This window comes from Sebastes fasciatus, chromosome 7, assembly GCF_043250625.1.
Source record: "Sebastes fasciatus isolate fSebFas1 chromosome 7, fSebFas1.pri, whole genome shotgun sequence".
Lineage (NCBI taxonomy): Eukaryota > Metazoa > Chordata > Actinopteri > Perciformes > Sebastidae > Sebastes > Sebastes fasciatus.
Window position 1 is genome coordinate 1,103,015 of NC_133801.1, and position 19,520 is coordinate 1,122,534.

General features: G+C 42.6%; 1 protein-coding gene across 1 annotated transcript in view; it reads right to left on the reverse strand.

The window, feature by feature from the left end:
* Positions 1–13,207, reverse strand: part of ece2b (endothelin converting enzyme 2b) — a 38,154-nt gene extending 24,947 nt beyond the window's left edge. The window contains exons 1-2 of the mRNA XM_074640939.1: positions 12,925–13,207; positions 2,324–2,410 (exon numbers count right to left, since the gene is read on the reverse strand). Coding sequence (XP_074497040.1) covers positions 2,324–2,410; positions 12,925–12,957 — 120 coding nt within the window. The 5' untranslated portion in view covers positions 12,958–13,207. The remainder of the gene's footprint in view (positions 1–2,323; positions 2,411–12,924) is intronic.
* Between the last annotated feature and the right edge of the window lie 6,313 nt (positions 13,208–19,520).

Genomic DNA, 19,520 nt, shown 5'->3' on the forward strand with positions numbered 1-19,520 from the left:
TAGATATCAGGGCGCTGCAAATTTGTCCTCCGAGGGCCATGGCAGCCATTTGTTTTTGTTGGTTGTCATTCTATCATGAAGATAAAGGAGGTGAAGTTTGACCCTGAAGTGACCTTCATGCTCCTTTTATTTAGTTTTCACATTTTTCTTTAAAAAGTACACTTAAAAACATCTGATCTACGTAAGGGATAACGTACAGCTAGCGGGTCACTGTTGTGAAAGAATCCCCGACAGGGCGACGCTGCACCTCGACGTGGAGCGGAGAATCACCCTTCACATCCTTTATTTCACAACAATGACCCGCTAGCTGAACATTATCCCGTTTATTACACGACTACTGACTGAAGACATCAATAATCTGACACAGAAACGGTCCTCCAGAGCTGTGTCCATGGCAACGGTCTGTTATACATAGCAACGGTCTGTTATACGTAGTGACGTCTGTTATACATAGCAACGGTCTGTTATACGTAGTGACGTCTGTTATACATAGCAACGGTCTGTTATACGTAGCGACGGTCTGTTATACGTAGCGACGGTCTGTTATACGTAGCGACGGTCTGTTATACGTAGCAACGGTCTGTTATACATAACAACGGTCTGCTATACGTAGCAACGGTCTGTTATACGTAGCAACGGTCTGTTATACATAGCAACGGTCTGTTATACATAGCAACGGTCTGCTATACGTAGCAACGGTCTGTTATACATAACAATGGTCTGCTATACGTAGCGACGGTCTGTTATACGTAGCGACGGTCTGTTATACGTAGCGACGGTCTGTTATACGTAGCGACGGTCTGTTATACGTAGCGACGGTCTGTTATACGTAGCGACGGTCTGTTATACATAGCAACGGTCTGTTATACGTAGCAACGGTCTGTTATACATAGCAACGGTCTGTTATACATAGCAACGGTCTGCTATACGTAGCAACGGTCTGCTATACGTAGCAACGGTCTGTTATACGTAGCAACGATCTGCTATACGTAGCAACGGTCTGCTATACTTAGCGACGGTCTGTTATACGTAGCGACGGTCTGTTATACGTAGCAACGGTCTGTTATACGTAGCAACGGTCTGTTATACGTAGCAACGGTCTGCTATACGTAGCAACGGTCTGCTATACGTAGCGACGGTCTGCTATACGTAGCGACGGTCTGTTATACGTAGCAACGGTCTGTTATACGTAGCAACGGTCTGTTATACGTAGCAACGGTCTGCTATACGTAGCAACGGTCTGCTATACGTAGCAACGGTCTGCTATACGTAGCGACGGTCTGCTATACGTAGTGACGGTCTGTTATACGTAGCAACGGTCTGTTATACGTAGTGACGGTCTGCTATACGTAGCAACGATCTGCTATACGTAGCAACGGTCTGTTATACGTAGCAACGGTCTGTTATACGTAGCAACGGTCTGTTATACATAGCAACGGTCTGTTATACATAGCAACGGTCTACTATACATAGCAACGGTCTGCTATACGTAGCAACGGTCTACTATACATAGCAACGGTCTGCTATACGTAGCAACGGTCTGCTATACGTAGCAACGGTCTGTTATACGTAGCAACGATCTGCTATACGTAGCAACGGTCTGTTATACGTAGCAACGGTCTGTTATACGTAGCAACGGTCTGTTATACGTAGCAACGATCTGCTATACGTAGCAACGGTCTGTTATACGTAGCAACGGTCTGTTATACAGAAATTACAGACCGCAGAGCGCCGTGATTGACCAATCAGAATCTAGTATTCAACACAGCCGTGTAATAATCACCCTGAACACACCTTGGAAATCATCAAGACTCATAAAATCAGTTTTCTGTCATCAGTGGTGGCCATTTTGAAAAATGCCTGCCACGGCACTCAGGGGCCAAACTAGCAGCGTCCTGATATCTATATGTATATCTATATCTAAATCTATATCTATATTTATATCTATTCATAACATATAAAGCTACGGTGTGTTGGTTTTGGTGTGTTGTTGGTGTGTCAGTGTGTTGGTGTGTTGGTGTGTCGGTGTGTCGGTGAGTTGTTGGTGTGTTGGTGTGTTGGTGTGTCGGTGTGTCGGTGTGTTGTTGGTGTGTTGGTGTGTTGGTTTTGGTGTGTTGGTGTGTTGTTGGTGTGTTGGTGTGTTGGTGTGTTGTTGGTGTGGTGGTGTGTTGGTGTGTCGGTGTGTTGTTGGTGTGTTGGTGTGTCAGTGTGTCGTTGGTGTGTTGGTATGTTGGTGTGTTGGTGTGTCGGTGTGTTGTTGGTGTGTTGGTGTGTTGGTGTGTCGTTGGTGTGTCGGTGTGTTGTTGGTGTTGCGTTCACTGACCTCCACTCTGTCAGGAGACGAGGCTGCATCAGCTGGAGCGTCCGACACTTCGTCCTCCTCCAATGTAGCTCGCTTATAGCTGGACATCTGCAGAGAGAGAGAGAGTTTTCTTCAAATGAAGCGGTCCAACCTGCCTCTCAGTGTGACCCAGTGACAGAGTCCAGAACCTCCACAGGCCGACCAGAACAGGGTCAGATAATGGATGGACCAGAACTACGACGGGGTATTAGGGCCGCTCTCTGGACTGATGACGGTTAAACTGCGTCCTGTACTTTACTGTCGTATTGATCGGGTTGCTGTTCTGTATTTATTATTCATCTGCTGCTGTTTGGGAGCTGAAACACTCCTCTGGGACGTCACAGCTGAGCAGCAGACAGACAGCTGAGCAGCAGACAGACAGCTGAGCAGACAGACAGCTGAGCAGCACATAGACAGCTGAGCAGCAGACAGACAGCTGAGCAGACAGACAGCTGAGCAGCAGACAGACAGCTGAGCAGCAGACAGACAGCTGAGCAGATAGACAGCTGAGCAGCAGACAGACAGCTGAGCAGACAGACAGCTGAGCAGACAGACAGCTGAGCAGACAGACAGCTGGTATCAGCTCTGGACTCCGGCTGCTGCAGACACACCCACACCTGCTGTATAACAAGTCAACCCATCCCTGTATATTGTATATATATTGTATATAAATATTTTTAAAATATTTTTTTGGCATATTTTACAAATTTTTGTCTGACCATTTGCTAATATGTTTCTGCAACTTCAGTAATATTTTTGGGATATTTGAACTATCTTTTGGGATGATATATAAATATGTTTTTTAATATTTAACTAATATCTTTTGGATATTTTAAGTATTTTTTGGGGATATTTTACCAATATTTTTTTTATATTTTACTAAAATTTTTGGGATATTTAAATTTTTTTTTATATTTTAACTACTTTTTGGGGAAATTTAACTAATATTTTTTTAATATTTTACTAATATTCTTTTATATTTAACTAATATTTTCTTATATTTTACATATTTATATTTTACTAATATCTTTGGGATATTCTGCTGCTGGGCGCTGGCGTTGGAACATATAATTGACTTCTCATCAGTATCCGTTCGTAGTTCCATTAATCCGTCCTGTCCGAGAGGTTAACCAGATTCTGTTCCTGATTTTTCCTGCAAGAAGAAATGAAAGCGTGAAGTGAGAGGAAGGAGAGCGGCGGCGGCTCAGCATGAGGAGATATTTAACTGTGATCAAATAAAGCTCCACTTCCTGTGTTTACACTCATCCCCCCCCCCCCTCAGTCATTGTGTGGTAGAGACATAAACAGTGCAGCGCTCCGCCCTCTGATCCTCGATCAGTCACACAAACACAATTTAGGAACTCAAACGGTCGCAGCAGTTCACGTCGTTTTATACTTCTGGTGAATATAATCCATCAATCTGTTCTCCATAGATGTATTTTATACACACAGTTCCCTTTGTTAACACCTTATTTTGAAAAGCGGACGTAGTCCCACGTGTCTACTTCCTTTAACTTCTCCAAGGTGGTCTCTAGCTCTCCCGTCAGCTCCGTTCTCTTTATCCATCCATGGTCAGCTCCATCGGGGCCGTTTCAATGCAGAGAACACAATGTCAGTATCTGGCTGCTCTACAGTCGTAGCGTCGGCCCATTTGACCACAGAGACGAGAGCGACGGCCGGCTCCACCACCAGGTTACCGCCATACCATAACGTTACCTCCATACCATAACGTTACCTCCATACCATAACGTTACCGCCATACCATAACGTTACCGCCACACCATAACGTTACCTCCATACCATAACGTTACCTCCGTACCATAACGTTACCACCGTACCATAACGTTACCTCCGTACCATAACGTTACCTCCGTACCATAACGTTACCACCATACCATAACGTTACCTCCATACCATAACGTTACCTCCATACCATAACGTTACCTCCATACCATAACGTTACCGCCACACCATAACGTTACCTCCATACCATAACGTTACCTCCATACCATAACGTTACCTCCATACCATAACGTTACCTCCATACCATAACGTTACCGCCACACCATAACGTTACCTCCGTACCATAACGTTACCTCCGTACCATAACGTTACCTCCGTACCATAACGTTACCACCATACCATAACATTACCACCATACCATAACGTTACCTCCATACCATAACGTTACCTCCGTACCATAACGTTACCTCCGTACCATAACGTTACCACCACACCATAACGTTACCTCCATACCATAACGTTACCTCCATACCATAACGTTACCGCCACACCATAACGTTACCTCCATACCATAACGTTACCTCCGTACCATAACGTTACCTCCGTACCATAACGTTACCTCCGTACCATAACGTTACCACCATACCATAACATTACCACCATACCATAACGTTACCTCCATACCATAACGTTACCTCCGTACCATAACGTTACCTCCGTACCATAACGTTACCACCACACCATAACGTTACCTCCATACCATAACGTTACCTCCATAACGTTACCATCATACCATAACGTTACCTCCGTACCATAACGTTACCTCCATACCATAACGTTACCTCCGTACCATAACGTTACCTCCATAACGTTACCTCCATACCATAACGTTACCTCCGTACCATAACGTTACCTCCATAACGTTACCTCCATACCATAACGTTACCTCCGTACCATAACGTTACCTCCATAACGTTACCTCCATACCATAACGTTACCGCCACACCATAACGTTACCTCCATACCATAACGTTACCTCCGTACCATAACGTTACCTCCATAACGTTACCTCCATACCATAACGTTACCTCCATACCATAACGTTACCGCCACACCATAACGTTACCTCCGTACCATAATGTTACCACCATAACGTTACCATCATACCATAACGTTACCTCCGTACCATAACGTTACCTCCATACCATAACGTTACCTCCGTACCATAACGTTACCTCCATAACGTTACCTCCATACCATAACGTTACCTCCGTACCATAACGTTACCTCCATAACGTTACCTCCATACCATAACGTTACCGCCACACCATAACGTTACCTCCGTACCATAACGTTACCACCATACCATAACGTTACCTCCATACCATAACGTTACCGCCACACCATAACGTTACCTCCGTACCATAACGTTACCACCATACCATAACGTTACCGCCACACCATAACGTTACCTCCGTACCATAACGTTACCACCATACCATAACGTTACCTCCGTACCATAACGTTACCGCCATACCATAACGTTACCGCCACACCATAACGTTACCTCCGTACCATAACGTTACCACCATACCATAACGTTACCTCCATACCATAACGTTACCGCCACACCATAACGTTACCTCCGTACCATAACGTTACCACCATACCATAACGTTACCTCCATACCATAACGTTACCGCCACACCATAACGTTACCTCCGTACCATAACGTTACCACCATACCATAACGTTACCGCCACACCATAACGTTACCTCCGTACCATAACGTTACCTCCGTACCATAACGTTACCACCATACCATAACGTTTCCTGATAACTTTTTCACTCTTTTTTTTCTGAGATTTTTGGAAATTCTTCAGACATTTTTCAGACTTTTATTAAGAAAAATATTGGCCTTTTTTTCGGACATATTTCGGCCTTTTGTTTTTTACATTTTTTGTGCCATATTTTGGTTATACTTTGGCATTGTTTCAGCCTCTGTTCGGACTTATTTTCGGACATATTCTGTCCTTTTTTAGACGTTAGCATGCAGCTTTAGCTCTACTCTGTCTAGCTCTGCTTTTCCTGTCAATGTGTGAAACCCAAAGTGTTTCCATCCTTTACTGGATGTGTAGTGTTTACCACGCTGGATTTAACATGGGAGGGTGCAGGTCGTATCCACGCTGACCCTCCAACGTTTTAGACTCTCTGAGGTTTGTTTTGGTTGACGGATACGGAACAGATATGACGTCACGTTACTCAGACTACCACAATAAAAGCGGTAACTTCCTTCTAGCTCCTCAGAGACTCAGATGTCTGTCTCTGCAGAGTCTCTCTGTCCTGCTGCTGTCTGATGGTCCTGCAGGAAACTGAAGGTTTCCAACTGTTTCCTCTCTCTCTCTCTCTCTCTCTCTCTCTCTCTCTCTCTCTCTCTCTCTCTCTCTCTCTCTCTCTCTCTCTCTCTCTCTCTCTCTCTCTCTCTTCTCTTTAATTGATGACGCACACAGAGGGCGAGAGAGGGGGTGTTGGGCGAGCAGGTTGCTAGGATACGGGAGTGTGTGTTCTATCTCTCTGTAGAGGGTGATGTCACTGTGTGTAATTAGATAATGTGTGTGAATCATCTCCATTCAGCTCTAATGGAGTTCACTGCAGCTTACATAACATCTGTCTGTCTCTCTGTCTGTCTCTCTGCCTGTCTGTCTCTCTGTCTGTCTCTCTCTCTGCCTGTCTGTCTCTCTGTCTGTCTCTCTCTCTGCCTGTCTGTCTCTCTGCCTGTCTGTCTGTCTCTCTGCCTGTCTGTCTCTCTCTCTGCCTGTCTGTCTCTCTGTCTGTCTCTCTCTCTGCCTGTCTGACTGCCTGTCTGTCTCTCTGTCTGTCTGTCTCTCTCTCTCTGCCTGTCTGTCTGTCTCTCTGCCTGTCTGTCTCTCTCTCTGCCTGTCTGTCTCTCTGTCTGTCTGTCTGTCTCTCTCTCTGCCTGTCTGTCTCTCTGTCTGTCTGCCTGTCTGTCTCTCTCTCTGCCTGTCTGTCTCTCTCTCTGCCTGTCTGTCTCTCTCTCTGCCTGTCTGTCTCTCTGTCTGTCTGTCTGTCTCTCTCTCTGCCTGTCTGTCTCTCTGTCTGTCTGCCTGTCTGTCTGTCTCTCTGCCTGTCTGTCTCTCTCTCTGCCTGTCTGTCTCTCTCTCTGCCTGTCTGTCTCTCTCTCTGCCTGTCTGTCTCTCTGTCTGTCTGACTGTCTGTCTGTCTGTCTCTCTCTCTCTCTCTCTCCTTTGTCCCCTCACAGCCTCCGTACTCTAAACAGCGCTGAGGAAGTGTTTGAGTAAATCCTCGGTTTCTCCAGAACACCAGAAGACCAGTTTCATCTCTGCATCCACTACTGTGTGGAGTTAGCCTAGCTTAGCACAAAGACTGGGAGCAGGGGGAAACTGCTAGCCTAGAGCAGTGAAAAGACAACCAAACACACCATCCAACTCTGAAGACCGAACAGTAACAGCAGCTATAGACAGCCACACCCCAAAGACACCTGACAGAGTATGTGGACCGGACCCGACCTCTGAGACCACCGGAACCAGTCCCAGTACCGGACCCGACCTCTGAGACCACCGGAACCAGTCCCAGTACCGGACCAGACATCTGAGACCACCGGAACCAGTCCCAGTACCGGACCCGACCTCTGAGACCACCGGAACCAGTCCCAGTACCGGACCCAACATCTGAGACCACCGGAACCAGTCAGGGTACTGGACCTGACATCTGAGACCACCGGAACCAGTCCCAGCACCGGACCCGACATCTGAGACCACCGGAACCAGTCCCAGTACCAGACCCGACCTGGGAGACCACTGAAACCAGTCCCAGTACCGGACCAGACATCTGAGACCACTGAAACCAGTCCCAGTACCGGACCCGACCTGGGAGACCACTGAAACCAGTCCCAGTACCGGACCAGACATCTGAGACCACTGAAACCAGTCCCAGTACCGGACCCGACCTGGGAGACCACTGAAACCAGTCCCAGTACCGGACCAGACATCTGAGACCACTGAAACCAGTCCCAGTACCGGACCCGACCTGGGAGACCACTGAAAACAGTCCCAGTACCGGACCCGACCTGGGAGACCACCGGAACCAGTCCGAGGTTTAACGGAAGCATCCAGGAGAGGCAGGTGATGAAGATGATAACTATCAGGTCTTAAAAGATGAAGATCTGTTGCTCAGATGGAAGCTGATGAAGATGAAGGTGATGAAGGTCAGATACTACCAGTGGGGGTCGGGGGTGTTTTGGTTTGTTTTGTTGCTCAGATGGAAACTGGGCGTCTTAAGACAGGAAGTCACAGAGCTGTAGACAGGAAACAGTAAACCCAGCCCAACACAGACGCACTCTGCCAGCTCGCTGGAACTTCAGGACGATTCACACAAAGACAGTCTAACAGACAACATCTTAAATAACCAAGTCCTCCACCGACGGACCAGCAGGGAACGAACTGGGAGATAAAAGAAGATGAAAACGCAGAAACAAGATCCTGTTAGTCAAATCAGAACCTTTCTCTAAACAATGACTGAATATCTCAACAATAATCAACGATAACGTCTTAGTACCTCAAAATAACGAGTTAGTACCTCAAAATAACAACTTAGTACCTCAAAATAACAACTTAGTATCTCAAAATAACGACTTAGTATCTCAAAATAACGACTTAGTCCCTCAAAATAACGTCTTAGTACCTCAAAATAACGTCTTAGTACCTCAAAATAACGTCTTAGTACCTCAAAATAACAACTTAGTACCTCAAAATAACAACTTAGTACCTCAAAATAACAACTTAGTCCCTCAACATAATGAGTTAGTCCCTCAACATAATGAGTTAGTACCTCAAAATAACGTCTTAGTACCTCAAAATAACGTCTTAGTACCTCAAAATAACATCTTAGTACCTCAAAATAACGTCTTAGTACCTCAAAATAACGTCTTAGTACCTCAAAATAATGTTTTAGTACGTCTTAGTACCTCAAAATAACGTCTTAGTACCTCAAAATAACATCTTAGTACCTCAAAATAACAACTTAGTACCTCAAAATAACAACTTAGTCCCTCAACATAATGAGTTAGTCCCTCAACATAATGAGTTAGTACCTCAAAATAACGTCTTAGTACCTCAAAATAACATCTTAGTACCTCAAAATAACGTCTTAGTACCTCAAAATAACGTCTTAGTACCTCAAAATAACGTCTTAGTACCTCAAAATAACAACTTAGTACCTCAAAATAACAACTTAGTACCTCAAAATAACGTCTTAGTACCTCAAAATAACGTCTTAGTACCTCAAAATAACAACTTAGTACCTCAAAATAACAACTTAGTACCTCAAAATAACGTCTTAGTACCTCAAAATAATAACTTAGTACCTCAAAATAACGTCTTAGTACCTCAAAATAACGTCTTAGTACCTCAAAATAACGTCTTAGTACCTCAAAATAATAACTTAGTACCTCAAAATAACATCTTAGTACCTCAAAATAACGTCTTAGTACCTCAAAATAACGTCTTAGTACCTCAAAATAACGTCTTAGTACCTCAAAATAACAACTTAGTACCTCAAAATAACGTCTTAGTACCTCAAAATAACGTCTTAGTACCTCAAAATAACGTCTTAGTACCTCAAAATAACGTCTTAGTACCTCAAAATAACGTCTTAGTACCTCAAAATAACGTCTTAGTACCTCAAAATAACAACTTAGTACCTCAAAATAACGTCTTAGTACCTCAAAATAACAACTTAGTACCTCAAAATAACGTCTTAGTACCTCAAAATAACAACTTAGTATCTAAAAATAACGACTTAGTACCTCAACATAAAGACTTAGTACCTCAAAATAACGACTTAGTACCTCAACATAACGACTTAGTACCTCAACATAAAGACTTAGTACCTCAAAATAACGACTTAGTACCTCAACATAACGACTTAGTACCTCAACATAAAGACTTAGTACCTCAAAATAACAACTTAGTATCTAAAAATAACGACTTAGTACCTCAACATAAAGACTTAGTACCTCAAAATAACGACTTAGTACCTCAACATAACGACTTAGTACCTCAACATAAAGACTTAGTACCTCAAAATAACGTCTTAGTACCTCAAAATAACAACTTAGTATCTAAAAATAACGACTTAGTACCTCAAAATAACAACTTAGTACCTCAACATAAAGACTTAGTACCTCAAAATAACAACTTAGTATCTAAAAATAACGACTTAGTACCTCAACATAAACACTTAGTACCTCAACATAAAGACTTAGTACCTCAAAATAACGACTTAGTACCTCAACATAAAGACTTAGTACCTCAAAATAACGACTTAGTACCTCAACATAACGACTTAGTACCTCAAAATAACGACTTAGTACCTCAACATAACGACTTAGTACCTCAACATAAAGACTTAGTACCTCAAAATAACGTCTTAGTACCTCAAAATAACGTCTTAGTACCTCAAAATAAAGACTTAGTGTCTCAAGATAATGAGAAACATTCTCAATATTTTAACTTAATCGTTATTTCGAGAAAGTTTCTCATTATAAATATAAAAAGGATCTTTTTTTACATCACATTGGTAGAAATGGTTTGTATAAGAAACAAAAGGTCTTTCCAGGAAACCGCCAAGAAAGAATGTTAAGAGGAAGTTCCAGACGTGTAAAATAAAGTGTTTCATTGAAGGAACCATCTGGTTTGGTGAGTTCAGGGAACCAACAGGCCGATCCACATTCTACAGCCTGCCTGAGGAGACGAGCTCAGGGGACAGAAAGCCCTCAGGTACTACATGTCCTAATACCACTCAGCAAATACTGCACTACAAGTTAAAGTACTGCATTCAAAACCTTACTGAAGTAAAAGTACTAATACTACACAGAAAATACTGCACTTAAAGTAAAGTACTAATACCACACTGGGATATTTTACTAATATTTCTCTGACCCTTTGCTCATATGTTTCTACTATTTTACTAATAATTTTTGGATATTTTACTGAAATTATTTTGGATATTTTACAAATTTTTGTTTGACCCTCTTCTCATATGTTTCTGCTATTTTACTATTTATTTATATTTTAATTATGTTTGGGGGGATTTTTTACTATTTTTCTTTGATTTAATTACTAATATTTTTGGATATTTTATAAATATTTTTGGGAGTATTTTACTAATATTTTTAATATTTTTGGGGGGATATTTGATATTTTTTTTGGATTATTTACAATTTTTTCGGGATATTTTAAAAATATTTTTGGATATTTTACAAATATGTTTGGGGTATTTTAACTATTTTTGGGGGAATATTTGACTAATTTTCTTCGGATTATTTACTAATAATTTGGGAATATTTTACTAATATTTTTTGGGATATTTTAAAATTTCTTGTCTGACCCTCTGCTCATATGTTTCTGTTATTTTAATAATATTTTGGGGATATTTTAACTATTTTGGGGGGATATTTTACTAAGTTGCGCCGATAATTCCCGCACGGCATCATGGGGGAAAACGGAGGATAAAGTGAAACATAATAATCTCAAAAAGCACAAGAAGATTCAGTTTTCTGTGAAATAAAAGAGAAAAACAGGAAATTGAGAAGCTGTGAACCAAAAGACTCAAATGATTCAAATCGTTGCCGTCAGTCGACTGATCGATCAGCTGCACTGACAATAACAATCATTTTATTTAGTGGTTTTATTTTCCAGCAGCTTCCTGTCGTTCTGCTCGTTTCAAGGTACAGACAAATATTTAAAATATTATTCCTGCAGAATCAGAAACATTATTAATGCTCTCTATTTCATTTCCAACATGTCTTATCTGTTTTATTATTATTATTGTTGTATTTATTGTTGATTAATCGACGATCACGTTTGATGAAATATTGAACGGATCGTTTCAGTGACAAGTTTCTCTTTAAAAAGATCAAATATGTGAAGAGGCTTTTATTGTGTCAGTTTACAGGAAGTCTCTTCTTCTGTGGTTCTAAACATCTGAAACCAAAATAATAATAATAACTGAACTCAGAAATAATATTAAAAAAGAGTAAATATCCCAAAAAAATATAAATATCCCCAAAATATTAGTAAAATATAAAAAAAAACATTACCAAAATATCCCAAAGATTTTAGTAAAATATCCCCAAAAAATATAAGTACAATATCTAAAAAATATAAAAAAATGATTACTAAAATATCAAATATTAGTAAAATATCCCTAAAAAATAGTTAAAATATAAAAAAAAAATATTTGTAAAATATTAAAGAAATTGTAGAATATCCCAAAAAACTAGAAAAATAGCAGAAACATATGAGCAAAGGGTCAGACATTAATTTGTTAAATATCAAAAATAATATCAGTAAAATATCCCCCCCCAAAAAATATAAATATATATATATATAATGTTTTTACTGTTTTTGGTGAAAAAGTGAAGATCTGTGTGTCTATGTGTGTGTGTGTGTGTGTGTGTGTGTGTGTGTTTGCGTCAGTGTGTGTGTGTGTGTGATATTGATCAGTTCAGTGATCAATCAGCCCGTTTGATCAGTGACGTCAGCAGGAAGCGAAACCTGATTTCAGGCCTGAAAATGTTTCTGCACGCGCGCACGCACACACGCACACACCTGTGTGCTGCAGCTTCATGTAGCTGATCGATCAGAGCCGCCTGTCAATCAGTCACGGTGATTGATTGACAGGTGATCGGAGGACACAGAGACGCGTGGGCTGCGTGTCATGCGTTCGGGCGCGTGCATGCTGCGTGTATACGCTTGTCTTACGGGTGTGTGTGTGTGTGTGTGAGTGCGTGTACTCACGGTGTTCCGGAGGTCCTGCAGCGCTACACTCATCCTGCAGCTCCAGACCCGAAAACACAGCTACCGACGGCCGCTCCGCCGACACATCCTCCCGCTGTCTGTCCGTCTGTCTGTCCGTCTGTCCGTCTGTCTGTCTGTCTGTCCGTCTGTCTCTCTGTCTCTCTGTCCTCCTCCTCTGTTTGTGTGCAGCAGGAGGCTCGGCGGTGTTTCTCTCTCTGTCTCCTCAGACCCCGCCCAACATCCAACCAGCTTCTCCCTCTCACAAACAAACACACCCCGAGACACAGAGGAGCTGACGTCATCCTCACGGCCTTACGTCACCTCCTCCATCACCACCTCCTCCACCATCTCCTTCATCACCATCGCCTCCTCCATCACCATCACCTCCTCCATCACCACCTCCTTCATCACCATCACCTCCTCCATCACCATCACCTCCTCCATCACCTCCTCCACCATCTCCTTCATCACCATCACCTCCTCCATCACCTCCTCCATCACCATCACCTCCTCCATCACCTCCTCCACCATCTCCTTCATCACCATCACCTCCTCCATCACCATCACCTCCTCCATCACCACCTCCTCCACCATCTCCTTCATCACCATCACCTCCTCCATCACCATCACCTCCTCCATCACCTCCTCCATCACCACCTCCTCCACCATCACCATCACCTCCTCCATCACCTCCTCCATCACCATCTCCTTCATCACCATCACCTCCTCCACCATCTCCTTCATCACCATCACCTCCTCCATCACCATCACCTCCTCCATCACCTCCTCCATCACCACCTCCTCCATCACCTCCTTCATCACCATCACCTCCATCACATCCTCCATCACCACCTCTTCCACCATCTCCTTCATCACCATCACCTCCTCCATCACCATCACCTCCTCCATCACCTCCTCCATCACCACCTCCTCCATCATCTCCTCCATCACATCCTCCATCACCATCACCTCCTCCATCACCTCCTCCTCCACCATCTCCTTCATCACCATCACCTCCTCCATCACCATCACCTCCTCCATCACCACCTCCTCCACCATCTCCTTCATCACCATCACCTCCTCCATCACCATCACCTCCTCCATCACCTCCTCCATCACCACCTCCTCCATCATCTCCTCCATCACCTCCTCCATCACCTCCTCCTCCTCCATCACCACCTCCTCCACCATCTCATTCATCACCATCACCTCCTCCATCACCATCAACTCCTCCATCACCTCCTCCATCACCATCACCTCCTCCATCACCTCCTCCATCACCACCTCCTCCATCACCTCCTCCTCCTCCATCATCACCACCTCCTCCACCATCTCATTCATCACCATCACCTCCATCACCATCAACTCCTCCATCACCTCCTCCATCACCTCCTCCTCCACCATCTCCTCCATCACCATCACCTCCTCCATCACCATCACCTCCTCCATCACCACCTTCTCCATCACCAACTCCATCACATCACCTCCTCCTCCTCCATCACCACCTCCTCCATCACCTCCTCCTGCTCCATCACCACCTCCATCACCATCACCTCCTCCATCACCATCAACTCCTCCATCACCTCCTCCTCCACCATCTCCTTCATCACCATCACCTCCTCCATCACCATCAACTCCTCCATCACCTCCTCCTCCACCATCTCCTCCATCACCATCACCTCCTCCATCACCTCCATCACCACCTCCTCCATCACCTCCTCCTCCACCATGTCCTCCATCACCATCACCTCCTCCATCACCTCCTCCATCACCACCTCCTCCATCACCACCTCCATCACCATCACCTCCTCCTCCATCACATCCTCCATCACCTCCTCCTCCTCCATCACCTCCATCACCTCCTCCATCACCTCCTCCATCACATCCACCATCACCTCCTCCTCCTCCATCACATCCTCCATCACCTCCTCCTCCATTACCTCCTCCTCCTCCATCACCTCCTCCTCCTTCTCCTCCATCACCTCCTCCACCTCTTCCATCACGTCCATTACCTCCTCTTCCATCACCTCCTCCATGACCTCCTCCTCCTCCTCATCACCTCCTCCTCCATGACCTCCTCCTCCTCCACCACCTCCACCTCCATCACCTCCTCCATCACCTCCTCCTCCTCCTCCTCCTCCTCCTCCTCCTCCATCACCTCCACCTCCATCATCTCCTCCTCCATCATCTCCTCCTCCACCTCCATCACCTCCTCCTCCATCATCTCCTCCTCCTCCTCCTCCACCTCCATCACCTCCTCCTCCATCACCTCCTCCTCCTCCATCATCTCCTCCTCCTCCTCCTCCACCTCCATCACCTCCTCCTCCATCACCTCCTCCTCCTCCTCATCACCTCCTCCATCAACTCCTCCTCCTCCACCACCTCCACCTCCACCACCTCCTCCTACTCCTCATCACCTCCTCCATCACCTCCTCCTCCTCCTCCTCCACCTCCATCACCTCTTCCTCCATCACCTCCTTTTTGGACACATTTCTAAATATCATACAAGGGGTTTAGGAAAGTATTTATTTTTTTATATTTTATTAATATCTCTACACTGTAAACAATTGCTGTTAATTTACAGCAGGATTTCAACAGTATTAAGCTGTTATTGCTAAAAACAGTGCTTTACTGTTAATACAAAAGAAAATCTGTTAAATTACGCTCATAGGCCGTTTTTTAACTGAACTATAATGTATTCTTAAAAAACAGCACTTTACTGATCAACGGTCTAAAGTATCATGAATAACAGTTTCATGCAGTATTTTTTGAATTCTGGGAAGAGCATTTCACCTGATCTGCACATGTGATCCGTTCTTTTCTTCATCCATCCCCATCTTACTGATTATTTGGTAAGTAGTAATGTTATTTAATTAATAAATCTGTGCAAAGGTTATCAGTGATGTTTCCAGTTTGATGTTTGATGTTTTGCATTACAGAATATGTGCATGTCATGATAGAGGGATCAGATGGTCAGAATATTCATCAAAAAACGGTTTCTCAACCAGTAATGCACACCACTCAACACAATTCATTTCAAACATTGACTAAAAATCCATGAAGTTGACTGAGGAAAATTCTTTCTAAGTTTCAGGTGAAACAGCAGGAAGCTATTGGCGCTGGATGGTCAGCCTTGAGGGCCACTTCATATGTGAGGGGATCCAGCCCACCTTCTTGATGGGGCTTGCTGCATTATTTTCCACCTTCTACATCTGCACGCTCAAGTTAATCTCAAGGTTAGATACTTTCAGTAAAACCTGTATTTTTATTGTGGCATTAATCTAAGTGATTCACACAACTTGATTTTTACACAGTACCTGAAGAAACACTATCATTTTTCAGGTGCACCGTAGGAATAAACCCTGAGAGAGGCACCAAGGATGGACAGGGCAAAGTCTTCTCAAAGAAAACTGGCAAATTCACGAACTACAAGACAAGACTACAACCGTATATCCACATGTATCCACTCTGCTGATGGGACTCATGGACTTGAGTGGGACTTCATTTAAAATGGTGAGTTTACATTACATACATGATAAGAGGAAATGAGGGCTACACACGCTGATTTTGTATGTGAGAAGTTACAATGAAAGTTATGTTGGAAATCATATATCTCTCTCTCACACAGTCAGCGGGCTACCAAGGCTGGATTGAGAGAACTGGTGTCTTTGAGTGGGCCATAAGTCATTCACTAACTCACTCCCCCATTATCGCCCAATACTTGGACTTCCACACTTATCCATGTGCCTTGTTAGAGCCTGAATATTCATACTTGGACATGATGTCACATGTCTGGTGCTCATTATGATATAAGGCAAAATATTATTTGAGAGTTTTGTTTTAACTCTATGATATAGCTCAACTCTCTGTAACTGTTCCACAAAGTAAGGTTAGTAAGATTGACAGATGTCTTCAGAAATGCTATTTCTTCTGAAATTTGGTTTGTTATCTGTGTCAGGTTTTTGTTGGCGCTGTGTTGAACTTCATATGAAAATAAAAAGTAAAGTGCAATAAGATAAGCTGTAGATGTTCTTTTCTCACACATTGTACATGATTGTAAAAGCAGTGAATTAGCTCTGTTCTTCACTCACATGTTGTTATGGTTTGCATTCTGTGCTTGTAGCCATATAGACAGACATTTTGGGCATCATAGCCTTAATTATAGCCTTTTTCTTAACAAGTGCCTTTAATTGTATTTAGTGTGACTATTCCTTTGTCTGTAACCTGCTAAGTCGATTCATATAGGCAAAAAATAATGTTTATTAAAATGTATGTAAAAAATACAACCTAAATAGTGCATTAAAACAAATCAGTAAGATAATGTAAAAGAAAGGGGAAAAACAGCTATATAATGTATCTTTAAACAGGAAATTAACTATAAAATACTGTGAAATTAATCAAAAAACCTGTATATACTGTATTTTTCATTAACAGTACAAAGCTGTAAATTTCAGCGACAGTATAATAATGTTAATTTTACAGTAGAATAATGGCAACCCTGCTGCCAGTTCTTTACTGTTATTTTACTGGGAAATTCTTAACAGTGTGGGATATCTTACACCTTTTTGTTTTACCTGTTGCTAATATGCTTCTGCTATTTTACTAATATTTTTGGGGGATATTTTACTGATTATTTTTGATATTTTTGTTCAATTATTATATTACGATTATTACTTTTTATAATTTAATAACATCTAATATGTTTCTTCTATTTTTGGGGATATTTCAATTATTTTTTAATATTTAAATAATATTTTGGGATATTTAAATCATATCTTTAGGGGACATTTGAACTACTTTTCGGACACATTTCTAAATATTACACCAGAGGTTTAGGAAAGTATTTATAAAGTATATAAAGCTCACGGTTTGATCGATTCATTTATAGATTCACGTCCTGTCTGACGTCAGTGTGATCAGCAGCTTGTAGTAATTAGAAAGTGTTGGCTGACAGCGCCGCCTGCTGTTCACAGACACACAGGACATATTACAGTTTTTCTCAATTGTTTACACACAAATACTGGTACTTGACACACAATGACCACAACATGTAACTCATGCACCAACCCCCTGAACCAATTCTGCTAAACTACAAGCACAATTCCTGCTTTACACTCAAATTGCAGTTCTAAAACACACTTTTTTCAGAACACTACACACAATTCTCATGAAGAAAATCTCGTTTTCACAAGGAACACACTGTCATTCAAAATTCTAAAGTCAATTGCCCTACTATGCACACTGACTCATCACATGGGCAAACACCTGTCACACAGTGTTACAATTAGCAATCAGTTGATGCTTTTCATGGCTGGATTCGACATGCTAAGCGATATTTCCCCCGCTGCTTGGCCAGGGCAAACATTGCTTGTGATGTGGATGAGGTGCTGTGGCCAGACCGAAACAGAAGAGAGGATGCAGCATAGTTGTTTTTACTGTAACTGTATACAGTAAATTCTTCTGTTGTTTTGTATGTAGACCTCTGTATGTGCAACTTCGTGTTGGTTGGGATGTTCACTGTGTACATTGTTTTTGTGGGGAAAATAAAATATATTTGTTACCGTGTATTTGTGTGTTCTGAGTATAAAAACAATATTCTAAAATATTTTACAACACACTTATGTATGTACTGTCTGTAGTAATGTATGTACTGTCTGTAGTAATGTATGTACTGTCTGTAGTAATGTATGTACTGTCTGTAGTAATGTATGTACTGTCTGTAGTAATGTATGTACTGTCTGTAGTAATGTATGTACTGTCTGTAGTAATGTATGTACTGTCTGTAGTAATGTATGTACTGTCTGTAGTAAGTGTAACACTGAACAAAAAAAAGGCCTGAGTCATTATGATGAATGGAGAAGACGTGTTTTCCATTCATCATAGTGTTTTACATTGAGCACATCAGTGTTCAACTGGTTCTTATAAATGTCTATTCATATGATGGTTTGTGTGTCATTTGAAAACAAAATACCGTTTTGAGAAGAAATAACATTGATTTGAATGTAAAGTTTCATTTTGCAGGAGAATTGAGGGGTTCTGCCCATTGTGTGTGTGCTTTTTGATTTGTGTGTAGAGTTCTGAGAGTATGAGGCATGCTTTCAGAAAATGTGTGTCCACTTTCTGCATTTATTAGAATGATTTCTCTTTTCATGATCTGTTATTTCCCCCGTTAACTTTTATTAATGATTCTATTAAAGTCAGAGAGAGAAGGAGAGTCTGTCTGTCAGCAACAAACACCTTTTACATCCTTTATCCTCATTCAGTCACATGAGGCTGATGATTCCTGAACGTCGGTTTGATATGAATTACATCATTTACATGTTTATAACTGGTTCAACTCACCCCGCTCTCCCCTACTGGCTGTTATACAATCTCTCTCTCTCTCTCTCTCTCTCTGTCTCTCTCTCCCTCTCTGTCTCTCTCTCCCTCTCCCTCTCTCTCTCCCTCTCCCCCTCTCTCCCTCTCTCTCTCTCTCTCTCTCTCCCTCTCCCCCTCTCTCTTCCTCACCCTCTGTCTCCCCCTCTCTCTCTCTCTCTCTCCCCCTCTCCCTCCCCCTCTCTCTCCCCCTCCCCCTCTCCCTCCCCCTCTCTCTCCCC